At 43.4% G+C, this 19,252-nt stretch overlaps 1 protein-coding gene across 3 annotated transcripts in view; it reads right to left on the reverse strand.

The window, feature by feature from the left end:
* Nucleotides 1-7,344: 7,344 nt before the first annotated feature.
* The window catches only part of LOC135444466 (cytochrome P450 7B1), a 127,780-nt gene continuing 115,872 nt past the window's right edge, over nucleotides 7,345-19,252 (reverse strand). For all 3 annotated transcript variants that reach the window (XM_064706164.1, XM_064706163.1, XM_064706162.1), the window contains exons 5-6: nucleotides 15,587-15,765; nucleotides 7,345-11,562 (exon numbers count right to left, since the gene is read on the reverse strand). In XM_064706164.1, the coding sequence (XP_064562234.1) occupies nucleotides 11,275-11,562; nucleotides 15,587-15,765 (467 nt within the window). In that variant the 3' untranslated portion in view covers nucleotides 7,345-11,274. The remainder of the gene's footprint in view (nucleotides 11,563-15,586; nucleotides 15,766-19,252) is intronic.

Consider the following 19,252-nt stretch of genomic DNA (forward strand, 5'->3'; position numbering starts at 1 on the left):
CCTCCGCCCGGACTCGCCTCGCTCTTGCCCTCGGTGCCGCCGAGCCGGGACCGCGGCGGGAGTGGCGAGCGGCGGGGAGGGGGCGCGGGCCGGGGGCGCCGGGGCAGGGGGGAAGGCCCGGCCCGGGGGGGCTCGCTGAGAGTCCGGACAAAGGAGAGGCCGGGAAATAGCAGGCCGGGCTGGGAGCCGGGGCTGTCGCCGGGGACAAATCAGAGAGGGCACTTGAACATAGATTTTTTTTTTAAATTAATTATTAGCAGTATTATTATTATTATTATTATTATTCTGAGCCAGGAAACAAACAAACTTGAAATGTAAACTTATTATTTAAGTGACTCGCAGAAACAAAGAGACTGGACCATTGCTAAGGAAGACTTTGTATTTTTTATCGTCTCTAAACTTTGATCCTGTGAAAATGCGCAAAGTTTGGTGAGAGTGATTTAAAAAATCGAGAGAGTTAAAAAAAAGACAAAAAAATAACCGATCAAAACCCCTACTCCGTGTCGCTGAAAGTATCGCATTTTTAAAAGAAATATTTATGTGCACCTTGTTTCTTTCCACTTTGCAATGATGTATAAACAAGACATGCTATTTATTTGTTATTCTTTAAAATGACCCTTCCACGCCAACAATATTTATCATGTGTTAAGGTCATGGGTCTTATGAGCAGTTACTTTAAATGCTTCTAAAATTCTGTTTATGGATTAACTTAAACTGTGTGCCAAGTGTTTAAAACATTTATTTGCCAACAACATATAACCAGAAATGTTGATGTATCCGAGCTGCTTAGGTTTATGAAAGGTCATCTGGATTTTAAGTTGCATCATCCCTGTATTTAAATTGAGCTTTAATAAATTGCTTCAGTCCAAAAATTACAGGAAAAGTGTATTCTTAATTGCTCAACCCTCTGATTTTTGAAAGGGTATTCTTTGCATTATAACAGGTAATAACTATTTACTTTTACAAGGCATCAGAGCAATAGCTGCTACAAGAACACTTGCCAAGCCAATGTTTTCCCAGGCGCTGTGTTTTCGAAGGTATAATTTAAACCGCTTATAATGTGTATGTAAATTATTCTGACTGTGGATAATTATTTAAGTTGAAATACTTTAAATACTTTAGGCTAATTTACAGAACGCGTGGAATTCTTCTCTTCCTTTTTCAGGGGATGTGGGGGGCGGGTTTTGATTTTTTTTTAATTAATTTTTTTTTAAGAAAAATGGGAGATGAAAAGCAAGAAGTAGCTGTTTACCCAAAGTGAGCCTTCAGTTTGAGTTTGCATGGCTGGGTGGCTGTCTCTCTGCCATTTGTAAATCAAGATTTTTTTTTTCATTTTCTTTTTTTTTCTTCTTTTCTTTTCAAAAACGAGTCCTGCTTTTTTACACTACTTGCAGATAATACAAATTCGGACTGTCAGGTTGGATGGCAAAATAGGAGCCATGATGGATCTGTTGGCAGGTCACGGATGTGTAAAGAGTGATATATATTAAATAGGTCAATCAGATTATGACAGCAATGTACGATCGTTTGTATGTGTATCTATGTCGGAAAGAATCTTTATTAAAATATTTTGAACAAACGCTTGTATTACGCTGTGCTTTGTTAAGCATATCCATCCAGATTAAAGGAGCTGGATGGCGGGGGTGGGTCGTTTTCTTTCCTTTACCTTGCTTTGAGCGCGCCCCAGAACCCTCCCCATCACCCCACTCCTGGCTCCGGGTGTCCCAGGCAGGGATGGGAGAAGTTTTTCCTCCCTGGCTGCGTTCCTCCCTCTCCCGTGGCAGGCGGCCCCCGGCGCTGCTCGGCGGCCGTGGGGCAGCGCTTGGCCCTGCCCTGCCCTGCCCTGCCCTGCTCTGCCCTGCCCAGCCCAGCACGGCTCTGCCCGCCCGGCCCGCGGCCCCACGCCCGCCCCGAGCCGTGGGGTGGATGCGCCGCGGGATGCCCTGCAGCACCGCCCCCCCGCCCCCTCCCGACCCGCGAGTTTTGCAGCCGCCCCTCCCCTGGCGGCCCCTCCGCCCTGCCCCGGAGCCCTGGGCAGCGGGAGCGGGCTGGGAGCCCCCCAGGCCGCCTGCTCGGCGCTGAGCCCGGGCCGGGGTCCCGGCTCTGCGGCTCCCCCTCCCCTCGGGCCGGCGCCGGGTGTCCGCGGAGCCGCCTCTCCCAACGGCAGCACCGCAGGCGGGGGAAGGGTATAAATATTTTCTGCTCCACTTCCCATCAAAAAAGATTAATCAGAACCTGTAACTTTTCAGGAAACATAACTGTAAAGTGCCACGGAGCTGTGGGAAGGCAGCCCAGAGAGGGTGGGCAGATCAGCCCCCAGGCGCAAGGAGAAGCGTCTCTCAGCATTTACTAGACAAAGGCTGGGTGCGTCTAATTATGATTATTAAAACAATTTCCATGACGATGTCTAATATTATGTTAATTTGAAAACAACTGTGTATGAAAACTGTCGACTATAATACCTAAATTCATTTAATGAAACACATCGTTAAGGCAATTAAACCTCCTGGATGTGATTAAGGAACATAATTACGACACTGTTCTGCGCCATAATTGGGTGTCTTTAATCAAGGGGTAAAGTGATCAGCAACACAGCCATTAGTTTGTATTGTTCTGTCTCTGCTGTCCATCATTCTGATTAGGAATTAACCACCGCCACCAGCTTGGCGTGGTGCGTGCCTGTGTGTGTGTCTGTGTGAGTGTGTGTTCGTGCATATAACATCGCAGGACACATTTGCTGCAATATTTACCGCCTAATGTTTCTGGCTACCGAGCGGGCTTCTTTCCCGGAGAGGTTCCCTTGGAAGGCGCGGGCGCTGCTCGGCTTTGCCGGGCCGTGGGTGGGGGACAACAGGCCGGGTCCCAGCAAACTCCTGGAGCGGCCGGGACCCAAGGTGGGGAGGAGGCGAGGGGCTGGGGGAGGCCCAGCCCTGCCTCCCGGCTCCCGTGGCCGGGGACAGGGTCCGAAGCGTGCGGGCCGGGCCTGGAGCGCTCCCCGGGGCTCTGGGGAACGATGTCTGCGGCACATGGAGCGGGCTGTCCGCTCCCCGCCTGCCTCTGCCTCGAGCGACGGGACAGCGGAATGAAAATCTTTGTCATTGCTGGCTACCGCTGCCGCCCGACTTTGGGCTCTCTTGCTCCCTCTTCGATTGCTTCGGAGGGGGCGAGGGGTCCGTTCCAGGCAGGGGTGCTGCCACTGCCGACCCCTCTCTCCGGTCGCGCTGCGCCGGGCATCCTCCCTGGGAAGCGGCGCGAAGCCACTGGGCCAGTCCCTGAGCGGGTCCTGCCAATGCAAGCGGGATGTGTGCCGGGCTGGGGGGAGGAGAGAGGCTCCCCCGCCCGCCTTAAAGCTTCACTTAGCCAGAAATGAACATGTACCCTTTCAAAAGAGCTTCTTCCCCGTTTCCAATCGCCCCACCGCACCGGGATCTCCCTCAGCCTCACCCGGAGCTCCCTCTGCCCCCACCGCCCAGCCTGGCTCCCTTCCCCGGCCCCTTACCCCGGCTCGGAGCCTAGACTGTCCCAGCATGAGTGACATTGGCTTTCCTAATGTAATGACTTATGAAAGATATAATCATGTGTTAAATTGAATCCTCCGCTTAACTGTTAATGGTGTGCTCTGGGCACATTTACGTATTAGATGCTATGGTAACTAATTACCACTAGAAGAAGGGATAATACACTTTCCAGACTTTGACAAATAATTATGAGTGTTCACATCCCTGCTAGCAGCAGTTGCAGCGGATCTGCTGGAATGAGTAAGTGAATAAATGAATGGGTAAGTGAACTTGTGTGCATGGAGGGGACTAGATAATGAATAGTGGTCAAGTGAGTTTTCTTATTAAAACCTTTAATGAAAATGTGATTTAGGGTGGAAGGGGGAAAAAAGTGCTACGCTGCCTCTAAACGTAATTAAATCGCGTAATATAAACATCAGAAACATAAATAAGTTTGCTTTTAATTAAAACTCAGTAGTCAAAGTAAATTATCCACGTGCTCGGAAACTTCTTTAAAGCAATTAACACTTTTTTTTTTTTTTTTTTTTTTTGGTGGTGCTGGTGGCGGAGGGAGGCTGTTGGGGGGTAAAACAAACGAGCCGGGACTCCCGACTCTTTCCAGGATCATTTGTAACTGTGATCGCACCGTCCCTGCCCACAGGCCGGACTGATCCTGAGGCTCTGAGCAATGGGCGAAGCTCCTTGTCGGAGCGGGACAAAAGTTTGGGCAAGTCGCTCTGGGCCCCTGCGCGGGTTCGCTGCTGCCCGTGGGTCCCGGTCCCGCCTGGGAGAGCTCCGGCACCAGCGGAGCCCACGGAGGGCGCAGGGCAGGCTCTCCCTGAAGCGCTGTGCCCGGCTCAGGCCGGCGCCGCAGGGGTTAAGCCGACTGTGCCCGCTCCGCGCTGCCATCCCGCCGGAGCCGGAGCGGGCACGGCTGCCCCGGCCCCCAGCCCCACGCGGGGGCTCCTCGCAGCCCTCCACGCCGCAGAGAGGACATCTGCTAAATGAGCACAGGGCTGCAGCCAGCACCGTCTACCCCCGGTCACTCATCAGCTCGGTGTCACCCAGCCCGCCCACACCCGCCCCCGAAGCGCTCCGGAGGGGAATCTGGTCTGGTTCGGCTCGTTCTCCAGCCTCGGGAAGGGTTAAATCCTTCCCCAAGCCCCTAGTTGCCCTTGTCCTCTCAACCTGATTCAGAGACGTGTAATAAAATAGGAAGCAAATTTATGGTCTGTTTCAAGCACTTTACTGCTGTATTTTTAAATTCATATATGCACATATAAGAACTATGATCTGTGAATAATTTGAAATGCTATAGGAAAATGATGTATTTTAGATCAAACATAACCGTTTTCTTACGTAATTGTCTCGGATTAAAATAAAAAAATAAAGATACATTTCGAAGAGAGACAAAGCTGAAAATCTAATGACAGCCATAAACTGCTAGACAGCCATAAATTAACGTCTTCATCAAACACTGAAGGGATCAGTGCTTGTCTAAATCAACAATTATTTCTTCCGAGAAGTTGCAGAACAGATTGCCCCTTTAATACTATTTTTAAATCTTCATAATTGAGGATTAGGGAAAAACAATCGCCTTTCCAGAGTAAACCTCCTCTCCACCAGCCGAAGCCATCCAAACTCACCGAACACCCAGACTGCTTCCCTGGGAACCTCCTCGGGGGTCCCGTCCCCTTGTCCCACTGCAGCATCCCTGGGAGCTCGTGTTAGGAAAGGGCATGCAGGAGTCTTTCCTCACCCCCCTCTCCCCTGATTTTTGTCGCAGGCCGGGGGAGGTGGGAGCGCCGGGAGCACAAGCCGGCGGCGGGAGCCCGGCGGGCAGCGGGCGGGGATGCGGGGATGCAGGGATGCGGGAATGCGGGTCCCGCCGCCTGCGGCCCGGGGGCATCCCGGAGCGGCAGCATCCCCCGGTGCTTCCACCAGCAGCTCAACTAATGCCCATCCGCTTTCCAGGTTCAAAGCTTTAGCGAGGCGGCACTTCTCCCAGCTGCAGCCACCTGCGAAGCCGGTTTTGCAAGAGGCTGCTGTAAAGAATTCATTTTTTAAAGGCAACTGAAAGATACGTTGTGAAGAGAGGCGATTCACTGGTTCGCAAGATGGAAATTAGACAGGGAGAGACTTGCTGCCTGTAGGAGATTAGCGAGCGACTAAACTGTTTGGAAGAAAGAGGTAGTTGGAAAGATGAGCTGATGGGGAAGAAGTCGCTGTCAAAAGTCATCACAGGGTGTTTGCCTACTGACTTTTACTCTCCCTGTAGCCAGAACTTAGACTTTTATTCAACTTTTCTGTACTCATAGCTGCTGGTTTTGGGGAAAAGAAAAATAAACCGACACATTAGTGTCAAAATGGGTTTAACAAATCTTTGAAGATAGAAAGAATCCTGCAAGGGTTCTAGCCAGAACAGCTGAAGCTTAGGCTACTTTTGATTATTTATTTTGGTGTGAATAGTTTTGAAGACGAGCACATTTCTACTATTCTGAATGATGTACTCATACAACCTCAGTAAATGTGATCCCAGGAAAGCCTGATGCAGAGAATAAACACAGAACTGGTTTATATGAGGATCAACACCCCACCAGAGCTTCCTTGCTTTCACTTTAAAATGAAACATTGTTTACTTTTTAAATATGCTATTATATATATTTATTTATTTATTGCTAATTATAAACATAGACAATAACTTAAGGATCATGATACTTTCATAAACATACCTTTGAGGGGTGTTTTTGTAATGAGATAATTTTTCTGCTATGTAGTAGGTATGGAGACATGACTAGCCAGAGTACATAGGCTGGTTTAGGTAGTAGACAGGAAAATACTTCACTTTCTATGGTCTGGCAGCTAGAATAGTTCTATTCATATGAGTTAAGCATATGCATAATTTGATACCTTGAACAGTTTTAAAATACAGTGCTATAAAAGAAACATCAAATCAAATACTAGATAAAATACAGTGCTAGGGGATCTCACTAACTCCTTCCTTTCGAGCTATCTTTCAGACCATTATGGAAAGCTCACTCAGAAATGTGCCCTTTAAGAAATCTCAAACAATGTCACTTTTTAATGTATAAATTTCAATAACTTCTAATGTAGCCCGGAGAATTAGAACAATTGCACAGCTAAACACACATTTACCAAACCCAGAAAATGCTGCAGGTCTGTCTTCTCTAGGAAGCATCTTCAGTAAGCCTTGCAGACATACCTGACAAGCATTTCTGCATGAAGGAATGGAGAAACACCGATGTCTTTAGGGTACAGCCTTCCTATTAAATACCTGGAGAACTCAGCAGCTACAGTGATACCTAGAAAAGCCAAGTTGTGCTTTGCTGGTGCAGTGCTGTGCATCATAACAATTTCATTCATATCCCTTTTTAAAATGAATGATCTGTGAAGACAGAATATTTTACTTTAGGTAGTACATCTTGTACAACATGGAGGTTTGCAAAAGTAAAAGCCTAGGAGTTGTACTTAGGAATCACTAGTGAACTGCAGATCTTTATATTAATTTTGAATAATGACCTAAGAATGTCAGAAGTACCACTTTTTTATCTCACCTGATGAGAACTGGCTTATGTTTCCTGGTGGGGGGGGGGTGTAATAAAAAAGACACGATACTTTCTAATACTCAGAGGAGTTTCTGTATTTCACTACTGAGTTAAAGGCTTTTTTTTTAGTTACAGAAATACCTGTCAAGATCAAGTAACAGAAAAATGTAGTATGTAAAAATAATAATTTAAAAATTAAAGCAATAGTTTAAAAAAATTAAAGCAATAGAATCTGTGAGAAAAGTATAAGCATAAGCTGGAAAAAATACCACACACAATAATTCAGTATTAAAATAGATATATTCCTTTTTATTGTGCCCTTAAAATACAAAATTCCTTTAAGATGTTAGATTACTAAAATAATGAATTTTCTATTTTCTTGCTCAGGAGTACCTTAGTTGATCTAGGAGCTTGAACAATGGATATTAACTGTTAAAGTAGAACCTAGCCATTGTTCATCTATATACAAATTGTGAGTTTGCAAAATTAAGAGCACTTCACAATCTCTTGAATGACCATTCAATAATGACAAAATAAAAGATCATGTAAAATTCTACAAGAAAAATTCACAGACCAGTAACTATTCATAAAAATAGCAATGCCAAAAATAGTGACGTGCAGCTGGCTTAAAAGCATAAAGAACAACTCTTACATGGTTTTATATTATTACATTAGGACATATTGACAGATATGAAAATCTAATTTGCAAACAGGTACACATATACTAGATGGTTTCCTACATAATGGAACATTTTAAAAAGTTTACAATAGCATCTAGCAGTACTAAGTGCCAGCATGAAAATGGAGAACATTAAATCTGTAAATTAAAATAAGAAGAATAATTAAAAAACTATGTTTTAGCATTCACATTAGTTCATGATAAATTAACTTTCTTCTTGGGTGCTATAAAGGGCCAGACTGACTTAATAAACCTATTTTTTTAATGAGAAAAAAGGTGCTTATATATATATTTTTAATAGCAGAAGATAGTATTGATACAGCCATAGACACCAACAACTCACAGTCAGTGAGTAGTTAGTTGGTAGTGATCAGCCGAGTCACATCTCAGACTGATGGGTGAGTGCACCAATTCCTCAGGGAACAGCAGAGGAATTCAGGGGTACCCATGTGCTCCTCCTGCCTGATCCTGCACTGCCAGGTCTGTGCATGCCCCCAGAAGGCACGGCTGGGCTGGCAGGGCAGATCTCTCTGCTGAAGTGGAGAGGTGGGAGAGGGAAGCCCAGGTCTGCCTCCTCCCACCCTGCCCTGCAGCCCCACTGAACGCTGGCAAAGGGAGCTGCTCTTTCTGCCTAGATGACTTTGCCTCTTTGTGCTCCAGTGACCCACACTCAGAGCTGCACAATCTTGGGTCCTGCAGCACAGGAGGTCATCAAAAAGGGTCTTGTACCCTATGCAATGAAACATGCTCTTCTTGGCACAGCACCCTGCAGCTAGCTTGGCTCCAGCTGGGACTTTTGGGGATGCTACTCCCTGTTGCGCTGTCTCAGCTTATTGACCAGGAATGCCAACACCATGGGCCTTTCAGTCCTGCTCCATGGAGACTGAGTCACGCCTGGTCTGACCAGCTGCTGCCCCTCAGTATGTCCCCTCCTCAGTGGCTGAATACATGGACCAGAAGGGCTTAACCTCCCTGTCCAGCTCCAGCTCTCACGGCTTTACATGGGGTGAGGCTTTCTTCCTCAGCAGCTGAGGTGTGCCAAGGTAGTGATGCACTGCTTACCAGCCAAACCAATCTACCAGGAGCCTGCGTTACCAGGGACACAATTCTGGGCCAGGCTGGGCAGACCCTGCCTTGCATTTGCTTATTTTGGTTCTTGAGCAAAAAGAGCAAGCATTTCTAACGCAGCAGAATGCTGGTCTCTTGTGTGGTGCTCTCTAACTCTGATGCAAGGTCTCCAAGCAGCTTCATAGAGGTTTCATCCAACTCCTAGAAAAGACTCTGACCCTTTTCTCTCTTTTTTTCTTAAATGGAGCATACCATACAGATTTAATTTGCTACTTTGGAGACAATCTAGTTCTTTTTTAATTTCAGAATAGATACCATACAAATTGATCAGCAATTAATCTGAAACTACTAATTATTTGCATGTACTTTTGGCACAGTCCTATTATGCCCTATCAAATTATGCAGCAGCCAGTGATACTCTAATTCAAAATCCTAAAAATAGAATACAATTATAAAGAGGCTTCTGTTTAAAACAAATACCCACTGGCTTTTTTTGCAGTTGCTTCAGGTTTGTTTTAAAGTTGGATGCCAAAGAAGGATTCATCATAATTATAGCATGAGACATTTTACAGCTTACATATAAGCAATAATGGAATACAATCAACAGTGTAATGATATCAACATTCCCTCTCTCAATAAACCAGGCTCTAATGTCCAAAGTGGATTGTGAGCTACAGCTGAGTACAGAATAGCTTCTACAGAGCAGCCACAGGAGTAAGTAACCTGAGTACAAGAATGTCTCCATAAAAACCAATTTTACTTTGTGGCACAAAACAATAATCAGATTTTGCTGTTGATTAAATGTGGAAGTAAAGTTAAAGCATTTAATCAACTGCAAAGTCCGTTCAATGTAAGTGTACTCCTAATTTGTAGACATTATTGATACTATATATGAAGAGAAAATGTTTATACGATATATCTCAAAAAACCACTATTTCATTCATGGAGGACTTGGAATGTGGCTATACCAACCTCTGAAAGTCTTTCTACTGATGATGACACTTATTTAGGATATGTGCTTTACACAAATTACTGAACAGGCTTCTACAAAAACAACAATAAGTAATTCTTAGTATGTAGGTAGTAGTTTTCATCCATAGGCCATCAAGTGCCATATAGATTAGTAGAATTTCTGATTTTGAAAGACTTACTCTGCCACATCCCAAAGAGAGTTAGTTTTTTAGGAAGACAAGGCAAGGCCCACAGATGTGGCTATTCTGCCATTACAATTATCATCTTGGCAAACTGAGACTGGACAGTCACGGGAATCCTCATCAATCTCTGAAGTGATGGCTGGGAAGAGAGACAGGGTCTAAACTCTCAGATTTTGTGCACTAGGAAATTAATTTTCCAAACAAGAGCTGGGCACCCAGTGAAGCAGGTTGGGCAGCCAGGATAAACTTCTGTGGCTGCCCAGGGTTTTCACTTGCTCAAATTTTGGCCCCAGGGAAGAGCCTGTTTTCCAATTTGCAGATGGACAAGTCTGTTTCCAAACACAGGTCACACTACTCTGCCTAACAACTTAGGCAAGGTAAAACAATGTTAAAAAGCATTTTTAGATACCAGACTTGCCCTTGAAACCATCTTCCTCTTTTGCCTTTTTGGAGAAATGAACAAACTTAAGAAACGGTCAAAACAAATGCATGAACATGTTACTAAGAAACAGTGAGAGAAAGAGAAGCTAATTTTCGAAGTGATAATTTCAAATGGGCTTCTATATTTTCTCCCTGAAGAACATGCTTTTTTGGGGGGGCTCAAGAGCCAAAATAGATAATTTAGGCTTGATCGAGAGCCTATTAAAATCAACAGAACTTCTCTTCTGATGTTAAAATGATTGCAGGAAAGAAATCACATGTTTTAATTTTTTAACTGCACCAAAAAAAAAAAAAAGGAAAAGGAGCAAGAAAGCAAAGCATTCACCATCAGTACATAAACCTGAAGTTAGAAAAGTGTTGTCAGTAAGACATTCTTGCAAATCATCCTCCACCACCCCACACAACTTCCATCACATCTCCCAAATAAAGGGCTCAAGGCCATGAAAGAAATAAAGTAACTATAAAGTTAGGATAATAATCACAAGAAGCTCCCCCTTTCTTGTTGTTATGCTTCTATGAGCAGATGTTGATATTCATGTAAGTGGCCTGGATTCATGCTCCCTGTAACTCCTGATCATCTCACAACAAAGAGTATGGAGATGCACCTTGTTGAGATGCTGGGCTATTGACTTGGCCAGCCTCTGGTCACATCATCTCACTTCTCACAACTCAAGCAGGACAAATTGAGGCTGCATGTCCCTGCATCTGGTCTTTACCTCCAGCCCAACAGCTTTTCTCCTTAGAAACAAAGAGGAAGGAGGTAAAAGCAAAGAGGGAAAAGCAAACGTGTCCAAAAATATAAAGCTGAGTGATGAAACAGAGCAAACATGGAGATTAGTGGAAGGCATATAGGCAGATGCTCAATTTCTTTAGGACCTTAGTTTGTAACGAAAGGCAATATCAACATCTGGCAGGAGGATACCAAGGCCCATGCGACTGTTATCAAGTCTGACAGCTTTGTTTTCTGCTAGTTCTACATCAAAATGAGACAATAGTATGAAAAGAAACATCTTCATCTCATTCATTGCGAGGAACCTCCCTGGACACATGCTGATCCCAGAGCCAAAGGGCATTAGGAAATACTTCAGTTTTCTTCCTGCCTTGTAGAATGTGGTTTTCTTCTTGCCATTCTCTATGTATCGATCGAACTTATACTCCTGAAAATGAAAGAGAAAGAGAGAGACAGCGTGATATCTAACAAGGCAGTTACATGAGCTGCTTTCTTTGCACAATGGTAACGCGTCTGAAACCCAGAAAATAAGATAAAGAGGAAGACAAGGAGCTGACAGCTTCTTCTTTTTAGTTGGTTCCCTCAAGTTTCATTAACTCACATTACCTTCCCTGCAAAGAGCACTCTTTAAATCCACTTATTTAGCTTAGTCCTTTTACATCAAGCTCCTTCAACTTCCTCATCTCATCCACTGAGTGTCTGGCTTATATTGATTGTAATTAGATTTTGACCGCTTTGTAGCAGGGACAATGAACCTTAGCGGAAGGACAATTTTCTTGCAAAGCATCATACACACTCAGTGTGGTACATACATCATGAATAAGGATAATCTGCAAAATTCTGCAAATGCCTATGAATAAATTAATGCATTGCACCAATTTTGCTCTTGCAAGCCAGAGCAAAATCCATCCTTCTTTTGCACCGAATGGAGCAGATTATTCGAAAACTCCAGCACTTTGCAGGCAGTTTTCCTTTCAGTTGGAGATGGTTGCTGCTTAATTTTTCACATTTTACCTTCAAATATTTTGCTGCAGAAGCTGTGAGCAAGGCAGGACAATGCCAGTGACTGACCATTACAAAGAGGGTGTTTTCAAGTAAGGCTTGAGGTCATACTTGTAACCTACATTCCATAAATTGAACATATTTCTGACTATTTTTGAGTAGCAGGATCCCTGTTTAGAGATAATTTGTGTTTTTGAATGAAGGAGATCTGGCATCCTCACTCAGTCAATGGCAAATTAACCACTTACAAAACCCTCCTGCATGCTTTGAATAAAAATGACAGGCACTTCTTGCTTATGGTCACTCATTAGCATTTGTCCTGCTTTGCATACATCTGCTATAGCAGCAGCCATTTGGAGCTGGCTGGGAACAAGTCAGTCAGACAGAAACCGACCTCAACTGATTAAAAAACCCCACACCACCATTAAAAATACACTGATAGTGATCTACCCATTAGATTAAAGGCTCTGAAAATCATGCACTCCAGGTCTTGCTGTTGAGAAACAAATGTCAGGGGAGGTGGTGAGTGAGAAAGGGAATGAATACTAGGCGCACTGGAGGGGATGTAACTTTGGGTGCTGAAGAGCAAGAGCTTATTTCACTAAATGACAGAGGCCTGGATTTTCCACAAATACAAAGGTGATTCTATGTCTGCTTCCACTGACAGGTAATTCTTTTCAGTCTCTTTGAACATCCCAGCCAAAAGGAAGCAAACCTTTTTTTTTTTTTTTTTTTTTCTGCCAGGAAGTTATTGCTTCATTTGGAGCAGCACAGTAACAAAAATGAAAGCCCAGCATATCATAAGATTTACTTCCTGAATTCTAAATCCTGCTGGTCTAAAAAAGCACTGCTAAATATGAACTGCAATAGCTTAAAAACCCAACCCAGAGCTCTTCTCAAATGTTTTTACAAGGTGCACTTCTGGTATCTGGAGGAATTAAGCACTGTGTTATTGAACACACAGACACACTGGGTCAAACCTTATGCTTTCTTTGTCATATTAAGAGCTTTCTGGGACTTGCAATTGCTTTTAACAAAAAAGAAATTGCTGTCTAAGGAACAGGGGAAACGGAAAACAAGTGTGAGAGACAGGAATGCAGCCAATGACAATGACATCAAACTCAGGGCTGCTGAAGTCCCTTGGGTTGAGTAGTGTTTCCTTAAAAGCTGATTCACTGACTAATAAAGACCAATTTTAAAAAATGAAGGAATTTTCAGCCATGCACAAGGTCTCCTGAAAGAGACATGGTGGCTGACAGCAAGGAAAAGGTCAGGACACTGAGCAAAAGCAGGCAATGAAGTTCTGTGTGGATGAGCTGCTACAAATATTATGAAAACTCAGCAATCTCCTGTGATTGATCTAAGTCTCCTTCTGTCACATACTGTATTTAGCTTTGTTTGGGAAGTCACCATAGAGGGTTTCCTGCAGGGTTTCCTGATTCTTACTCTATGGGTTTTGTAGAGTTCATTTACTGAGTTCTATAACTAGCTGAGATAGAATTTAGGGTTTCACTTATACACTTTATAGAAAACTGACTAATTTATTTAGGCCTTAATGGGTGGAGAAAGAGGTCAGAAATATATGCTTACACACTTACACAATATGGTGCCAAAGCACAAGATAGCTTGAACTTAAATTTATGTATCCAGGAGAAAAAGCATTGCTACAAAATTATCTCATCAAGCTGCCTGTTTTCCCAGGAAAAGTTTTCCCTAAATACATGACAAGCTCAAGACTGCACCTTTCAAAAAATTCATTCTCCATCTCTATCTGATCCTCAGTAGTTATTGTTGAAAGCACACTGCATATTTTAAGAACCAAACAGAACAGTGATTTCCCCACTTTTCGAGAGGGGCCCATGTGCTGAAATCAATGTACTGCAATGTGTGGATTGCTCATTCACTATCAAAAAGATAAAATATATGAACTAAAGCTGTACTGTGAAAGCTGAGCAGAGCTGATACTAAGCAGATATATTCAAGCAATGGAAATATGGTAATATATTCTGGCAATTATTGGATAAGGGAGGAGATCAGTTTCCACACTGATGCTTTTGGTCTAGGACCTAAACAAACAGATGGACTTTTGACAAATCAATAACGTTCTCCAAAATAAAGTGTTAAGGATAAAATAAAAAAAAAAAGAAGCTTATTTGTTAGCTGTTATCTATCCTTTTTAAGGATAAAAATATTAATCAACTATTTGCCAATAGATGAATTATTTTTAAAACCCTGATTTTCTCTGCAGGCTTTATCTTCATTTTTGGGTGGGGACAGCCAGCAGAGCTCCCCTGAATGTAATTTTCATTCTCGTGGCTCCAGTGTTCATCCCAGTGACTATACCTTACTCCTGCTGACTCCAACATGCTCCACACCTCCTCTCACTGAGGCTGGCAGAGCTCCTACACAACGAAATGCTGTCCTGCACCAACGAGGCACTTGAATCTCATTTTTTCTTTGCAAGCTCTCATCTTTAAATTCCTGAAAGGGAGAGCTTCGTGGAGCAACGTCTCTAACACGGGCTTTCTATAAACATGTAAAAAATCCAGTTCCTTTCTTCTTTGGCTCAAATGCCAAGGATGGAAATCAGCATGGCTGGGAGACAGCCATTTGCTTAGGCAAACAGGGGTGAGGAATGGATGAGGTACAAGCTCTTGCCTCTCAGGCAGACGAGCCATTTAACAGCCTCAGCTTGCACCCTTGCTCTTTCTTGCTCTTCCTCTGTGGCACCCTGGGCTGGGGACAGCAATCTGGGGAGCAACCTAGCCCAGAGGAGGACTATTCAATTTGCATGCAGGTGGTGAACTTCTGAAGCTGTATTACAGCTGAGGCAGGGTGGATTAATTTTGAGTCTTTGATATTCATTAACTTGAGCATCACAGAAAAATACAAGGAGATGACACAATTACCCTCCGAGCTTCGCTGCAGAGCAACAGCTTTACAGTCTCAAGTTCACAACACTCTAATTGATCAAGAAGGGGTGAATCCCTACGAAGGGAGGTGAAAAAGCATAAGGCTCAAGTAAGACACTGCTATTATAGGGCTTCAGAGAGTCAATGATGCTTTGCGGGCACTTAGCTAAATGGCCCACATTATTTGCTATTTAAACCACCTTCTATTATTCAGCCCTCCTTGGGTATCAAATGATCCACTGCCAAACAAAGCCCACATTTAGCCTAAAGTTTATGGTAGTCAATGTGCAATTGTCAATTCCTTTGAAAGCAGTCGCAGTCAGTCTCATCACCATATTTCTCTCTTCAGGCCATGAATCCTTTGACCTGCAGGGCCCTAGAAAATACATCTGAAACTAGGAAGATTTGTTCACAAGAAGGAACAGCAGTAAAAAAAACCAAAACAAAACAAAACAAAAAAACCAACCGCAGATCACAAAAGGTTTGGCTGCTGCGATGTGCCTGGAATAGGAAGAGTAGCATCAGCTGAATGTTTACCTTAGGATCTTCATAGACCTCAGGGTCCATGTGCAAAATCTGCGGGTAAAGGGCTATCCAGTCTCCTTTCCTCAAAACGACTTCTTGATTCCCTTCAAGCTTGAGAACAAAATCCTCTTGGCTGATGCGGATGTTCATGGAGGACGAGCACATTCTTAAACTCTCGTTTAAGGCACTCTCTGCGATTAAACAAAGGGGGGAGGGGAGAAGCATCAGAAAAATGGGAGATGACTGGAAGTTATACATGGCTACGGCTGCTGATACTCCAGGAGTTTAGTAGGGCAGGCTAAAGGGGAAAAAAAAAGGGAAAAAAACCACACAAGCAAAACCAAACATAAAGCAGAGACCAGGAGGAGGCAATGCACAAGCCCGCAGGGTTGGGCTGGGGCAGTCAGGGATGCTGAACCTCCCGAAGTGATTCTCCCTGATGGTCATGAGAAATCCTGACGGTTGTAAGCAGCACCAGGTTTTGGGTGGAAAGTCATTATTCAGGCATCGTGTTGAAAACAACACAATCAACAGACATGAACGCTTTATGCATTTATATATATTTTGGTGGTTGCAAACAAGTACCAGCGAAAGTATCCATGGAGCTGTTTAGCTTGCTTTTTGAAAGTTGTTGGATTTAATGGTAGGACTATACATTAGAAATCATTCTGCTTGTTAATTCTGTAGTCATTCTGAGAATTTTTAAATGCATTTTCTTTTCAATGCCCTATGCTGCCAAATTATAGTGTCTGTTGCGGTCAGAGTGAATGAAAGCAATTCATTATTTGCCTAGTAATTTTAAGAGAGAAAGACACTTCTAATTGGCCTAGAGGAAACAAAACATAGTCCTTACAGGTTTGAGGAAAGCAAGATTTCTGTCTCCAGCATCACATCCTGGAAGGCTCCAGAAGCTGAATGTCCTTGCTTTCCCAGTGGCCTTCACCTTTTGCTCCTAGCACGACAGATTTTATGGCTAATTTCCGGCAATTTATCCTGGCAGTTTGAGGAGGAATTCCTTTGGGAATAATATGCATAATTTGCATAAATCATTCTGATAGCATGTATATCAGCATGTAGCTCCTGTCTAGGGCTGCATCTCTCACTTTGTAATCAAAACTGACTATTTTTCCACCAGTGTGTATGGGCACTGTTATATGTGACTTGATTCCTTCTAATCATTAGTGTGAAAAATAGCCTAAAATAGGGTTTCATTTGCATGTAATAATCCATTTGTATCTGCCTTTATGTTTTGTGATATCAAATAAGCCTTCTCTAAGTGTTCACCAAGGCACTGCAATTGCTGCACCCAAAAGGTTAGTTTATTAGAGACAGTAGCTACCCAGTGTAGATGTTTCTGAAAAAAATAATAACAAACGTTCTTTCACTAGAAATTAAATCTGGTGCAGCATGCATAGCAAATAAAGTGGCCCTGGATGCTTTCTTGCAGGAGGTTTTTCCTTAAGCATGCATTTGTCTAAAGAAATGAGGCTGCGGTCAGCTTTGTGTGGCCAGTGCCGTGATTCAATGTGACGTACAGTGAGTCTGTGCATATTCTTTTGGACTGCCTTCGTTACTATAATCAGGCAGAGTCAAATCGGCTTGTTGGTGACGAAGCCAGAAAAGAACCCTGGTTCCAGAAGATGGCCTCTACTGCGGATAGCCACAAGGCACCTGACACGATAGATTTCAACTGGCAGCGCTCTGGCAACAAAACTTTACGCGGTACAAAGGAAGGGTCCAGCCTCGGCTCCAGACGGCCTTCAACCTGCAGAAAATGAAACTGGTAGCTTTGTACCAGTCCACCATTTGGAAATGGTGGTGACATACGTGGAGACAGCAGAAATCAAACGAGGAAGAGAAAAGGAGGGGAAAAAAAAAAAAGAAGAGAAATAATTATAAAGTGCCGCGGCAAAATAGCAGCACGTTTAACCACTCAAGCAATGCGGTCACATCCTATCGGCGGACATCCTCCCAGAAAGCGCGGCAGTCCCTGCCCGCTGCCGGATCTCAAATGACAATTGGGCAGCATATCTTATGCAGAAGTTAATCACAATAATGGAGCACAAAGTGTGGCTTAGCGGTCAGATCGTAAATGACAAATCTGTTTTACCTTCCAGTACCAGTTATGTGTGGAAGGCGAGCTTGGCTCTCGCTCTGAGCGATCATGCCGATAATCATTAGATGACAAAAGTAATGAGTCACATTATGATCAACAAAGGAGAATGGAGCTTATATGGCTTTGCAGGCTCACATTAAAAAAATAGACAGTCAGCTTTCCACAAATGCCAGAGCTATACATTGAGAGGAATGACAACTGCACAATAAAACTGCAGCCTTTACTTGCAGTTGTCATAGTTCAGCAGACACCAGCCATCGCCGCTGACAGACCAGCTGGGTAGCTTGGGAGGCCTTCCATTCTGCACCGTGAGGTACAGTAAATTATCCAGCACGGTAGAGCAACATCTGTTTCTGTGCTTGTGCCGAACAAACAAGGCAATTTAAAGCATACCAAGGGATAACCAAGCAGCAAATGAACATGACCCTCATTTTTTTCCCCCCTTCTTACACACATGAGATGCTAAACTTCACTGTGCAAGCGCTACATAAAGAAGCCAGGCTGTTGTTTGATAAGGTGTTGTCAGAGAGATTTTACATCTTTTCTAGAGAGAGAAGGAGGGGGGAAGACAGAGATATATCTCATAGTATTGTTATTCTTAGAATCCTCCCACTTCTCTCTTCATTTCTCTTATACTAAAGCTAGCACTCAGCTTCCAATTCATTCTAGACTTTTTTTTTTAAAAAACTGTTTCAATATACTTATAAATATTCAGTCTTTAAACCCTAATTTGCTATACTTAGTTCACATGCCTTCAAGCATTTGTCTTCCAATTTCCACTGAATAAATGCGTACTAATGAGAAATAGAGCAAGCTGCTGAGGCAAAGCTGGGTGACTTGAGCCTGGCCTGCCACCAGCTTGTGATAGGCAGGCAAATTGAGTTAAAATGAAAAGTCTTGTCAGCTGAAATACAACATGGTAGCCAAACAGCAAGCTGTCAATCATCCAGCCAAAACAAGGGACTGCAGGTAATAAAAGGTCATTGCGAATCATAAGTGCATTTGGCTTTCGTAGGCAAGTTAATTTTAATTAAACATGATCTCTATCTGTAAATGTTTTATAAAACTTATTGTGCAGTAATGGATTGTTAATTTTACACTAACACAGAGCAGGTAATAGGGTGCAATAATTATTAGAGTGTATTGTAGGAAAATAGCTATTGAGTATGCAAATATTTGGGGGGGTCATTTACCCACGGGCATCACGGTGTGCCAACACAAACGATAATCTGAAACAAGTACATCTGCATCTTACCCATAACTAAATGTACTGCCCAGCCCATTCCAGAAAAATATATTTATTCCTTTTAATTCAACCACTGATTTTAATGCTTAGCATTTGTGTTACGACTACACACTCTGTATTAGCTCCTTTTGGGTCCCTACCCTTTCTTGTGTACAAAACAATTTTTCAAGCTGTGCTCTTTTTGCAGGAATATCTGGGATTCAGCAATGACCTGGGGCAAGAATACTTCACCATATAAATGAATGGACTAATATTAAATAAACGAACTGACTAAACATGCCTAGCATTAAACATGCACTAAGTACATCTCTGCTTT

This window comes from Zonotrichia leucophrys, chromosome 2 (genome assembly GCF_028769735.1).
Source record: "Zonotrichia leucophrys gambelii isolate GWCS_2022_RI chromosome 2, RI_Zleu_2.0, whole genome shotgun sequence".
Taxonomy (NCBI): domain Eukaryota; kingdom Metazoa; phylum Chordata; class Aves; order Passeriformes; family Passerellidae; genus Zonotrichia; species Zonotrichia leucophrys.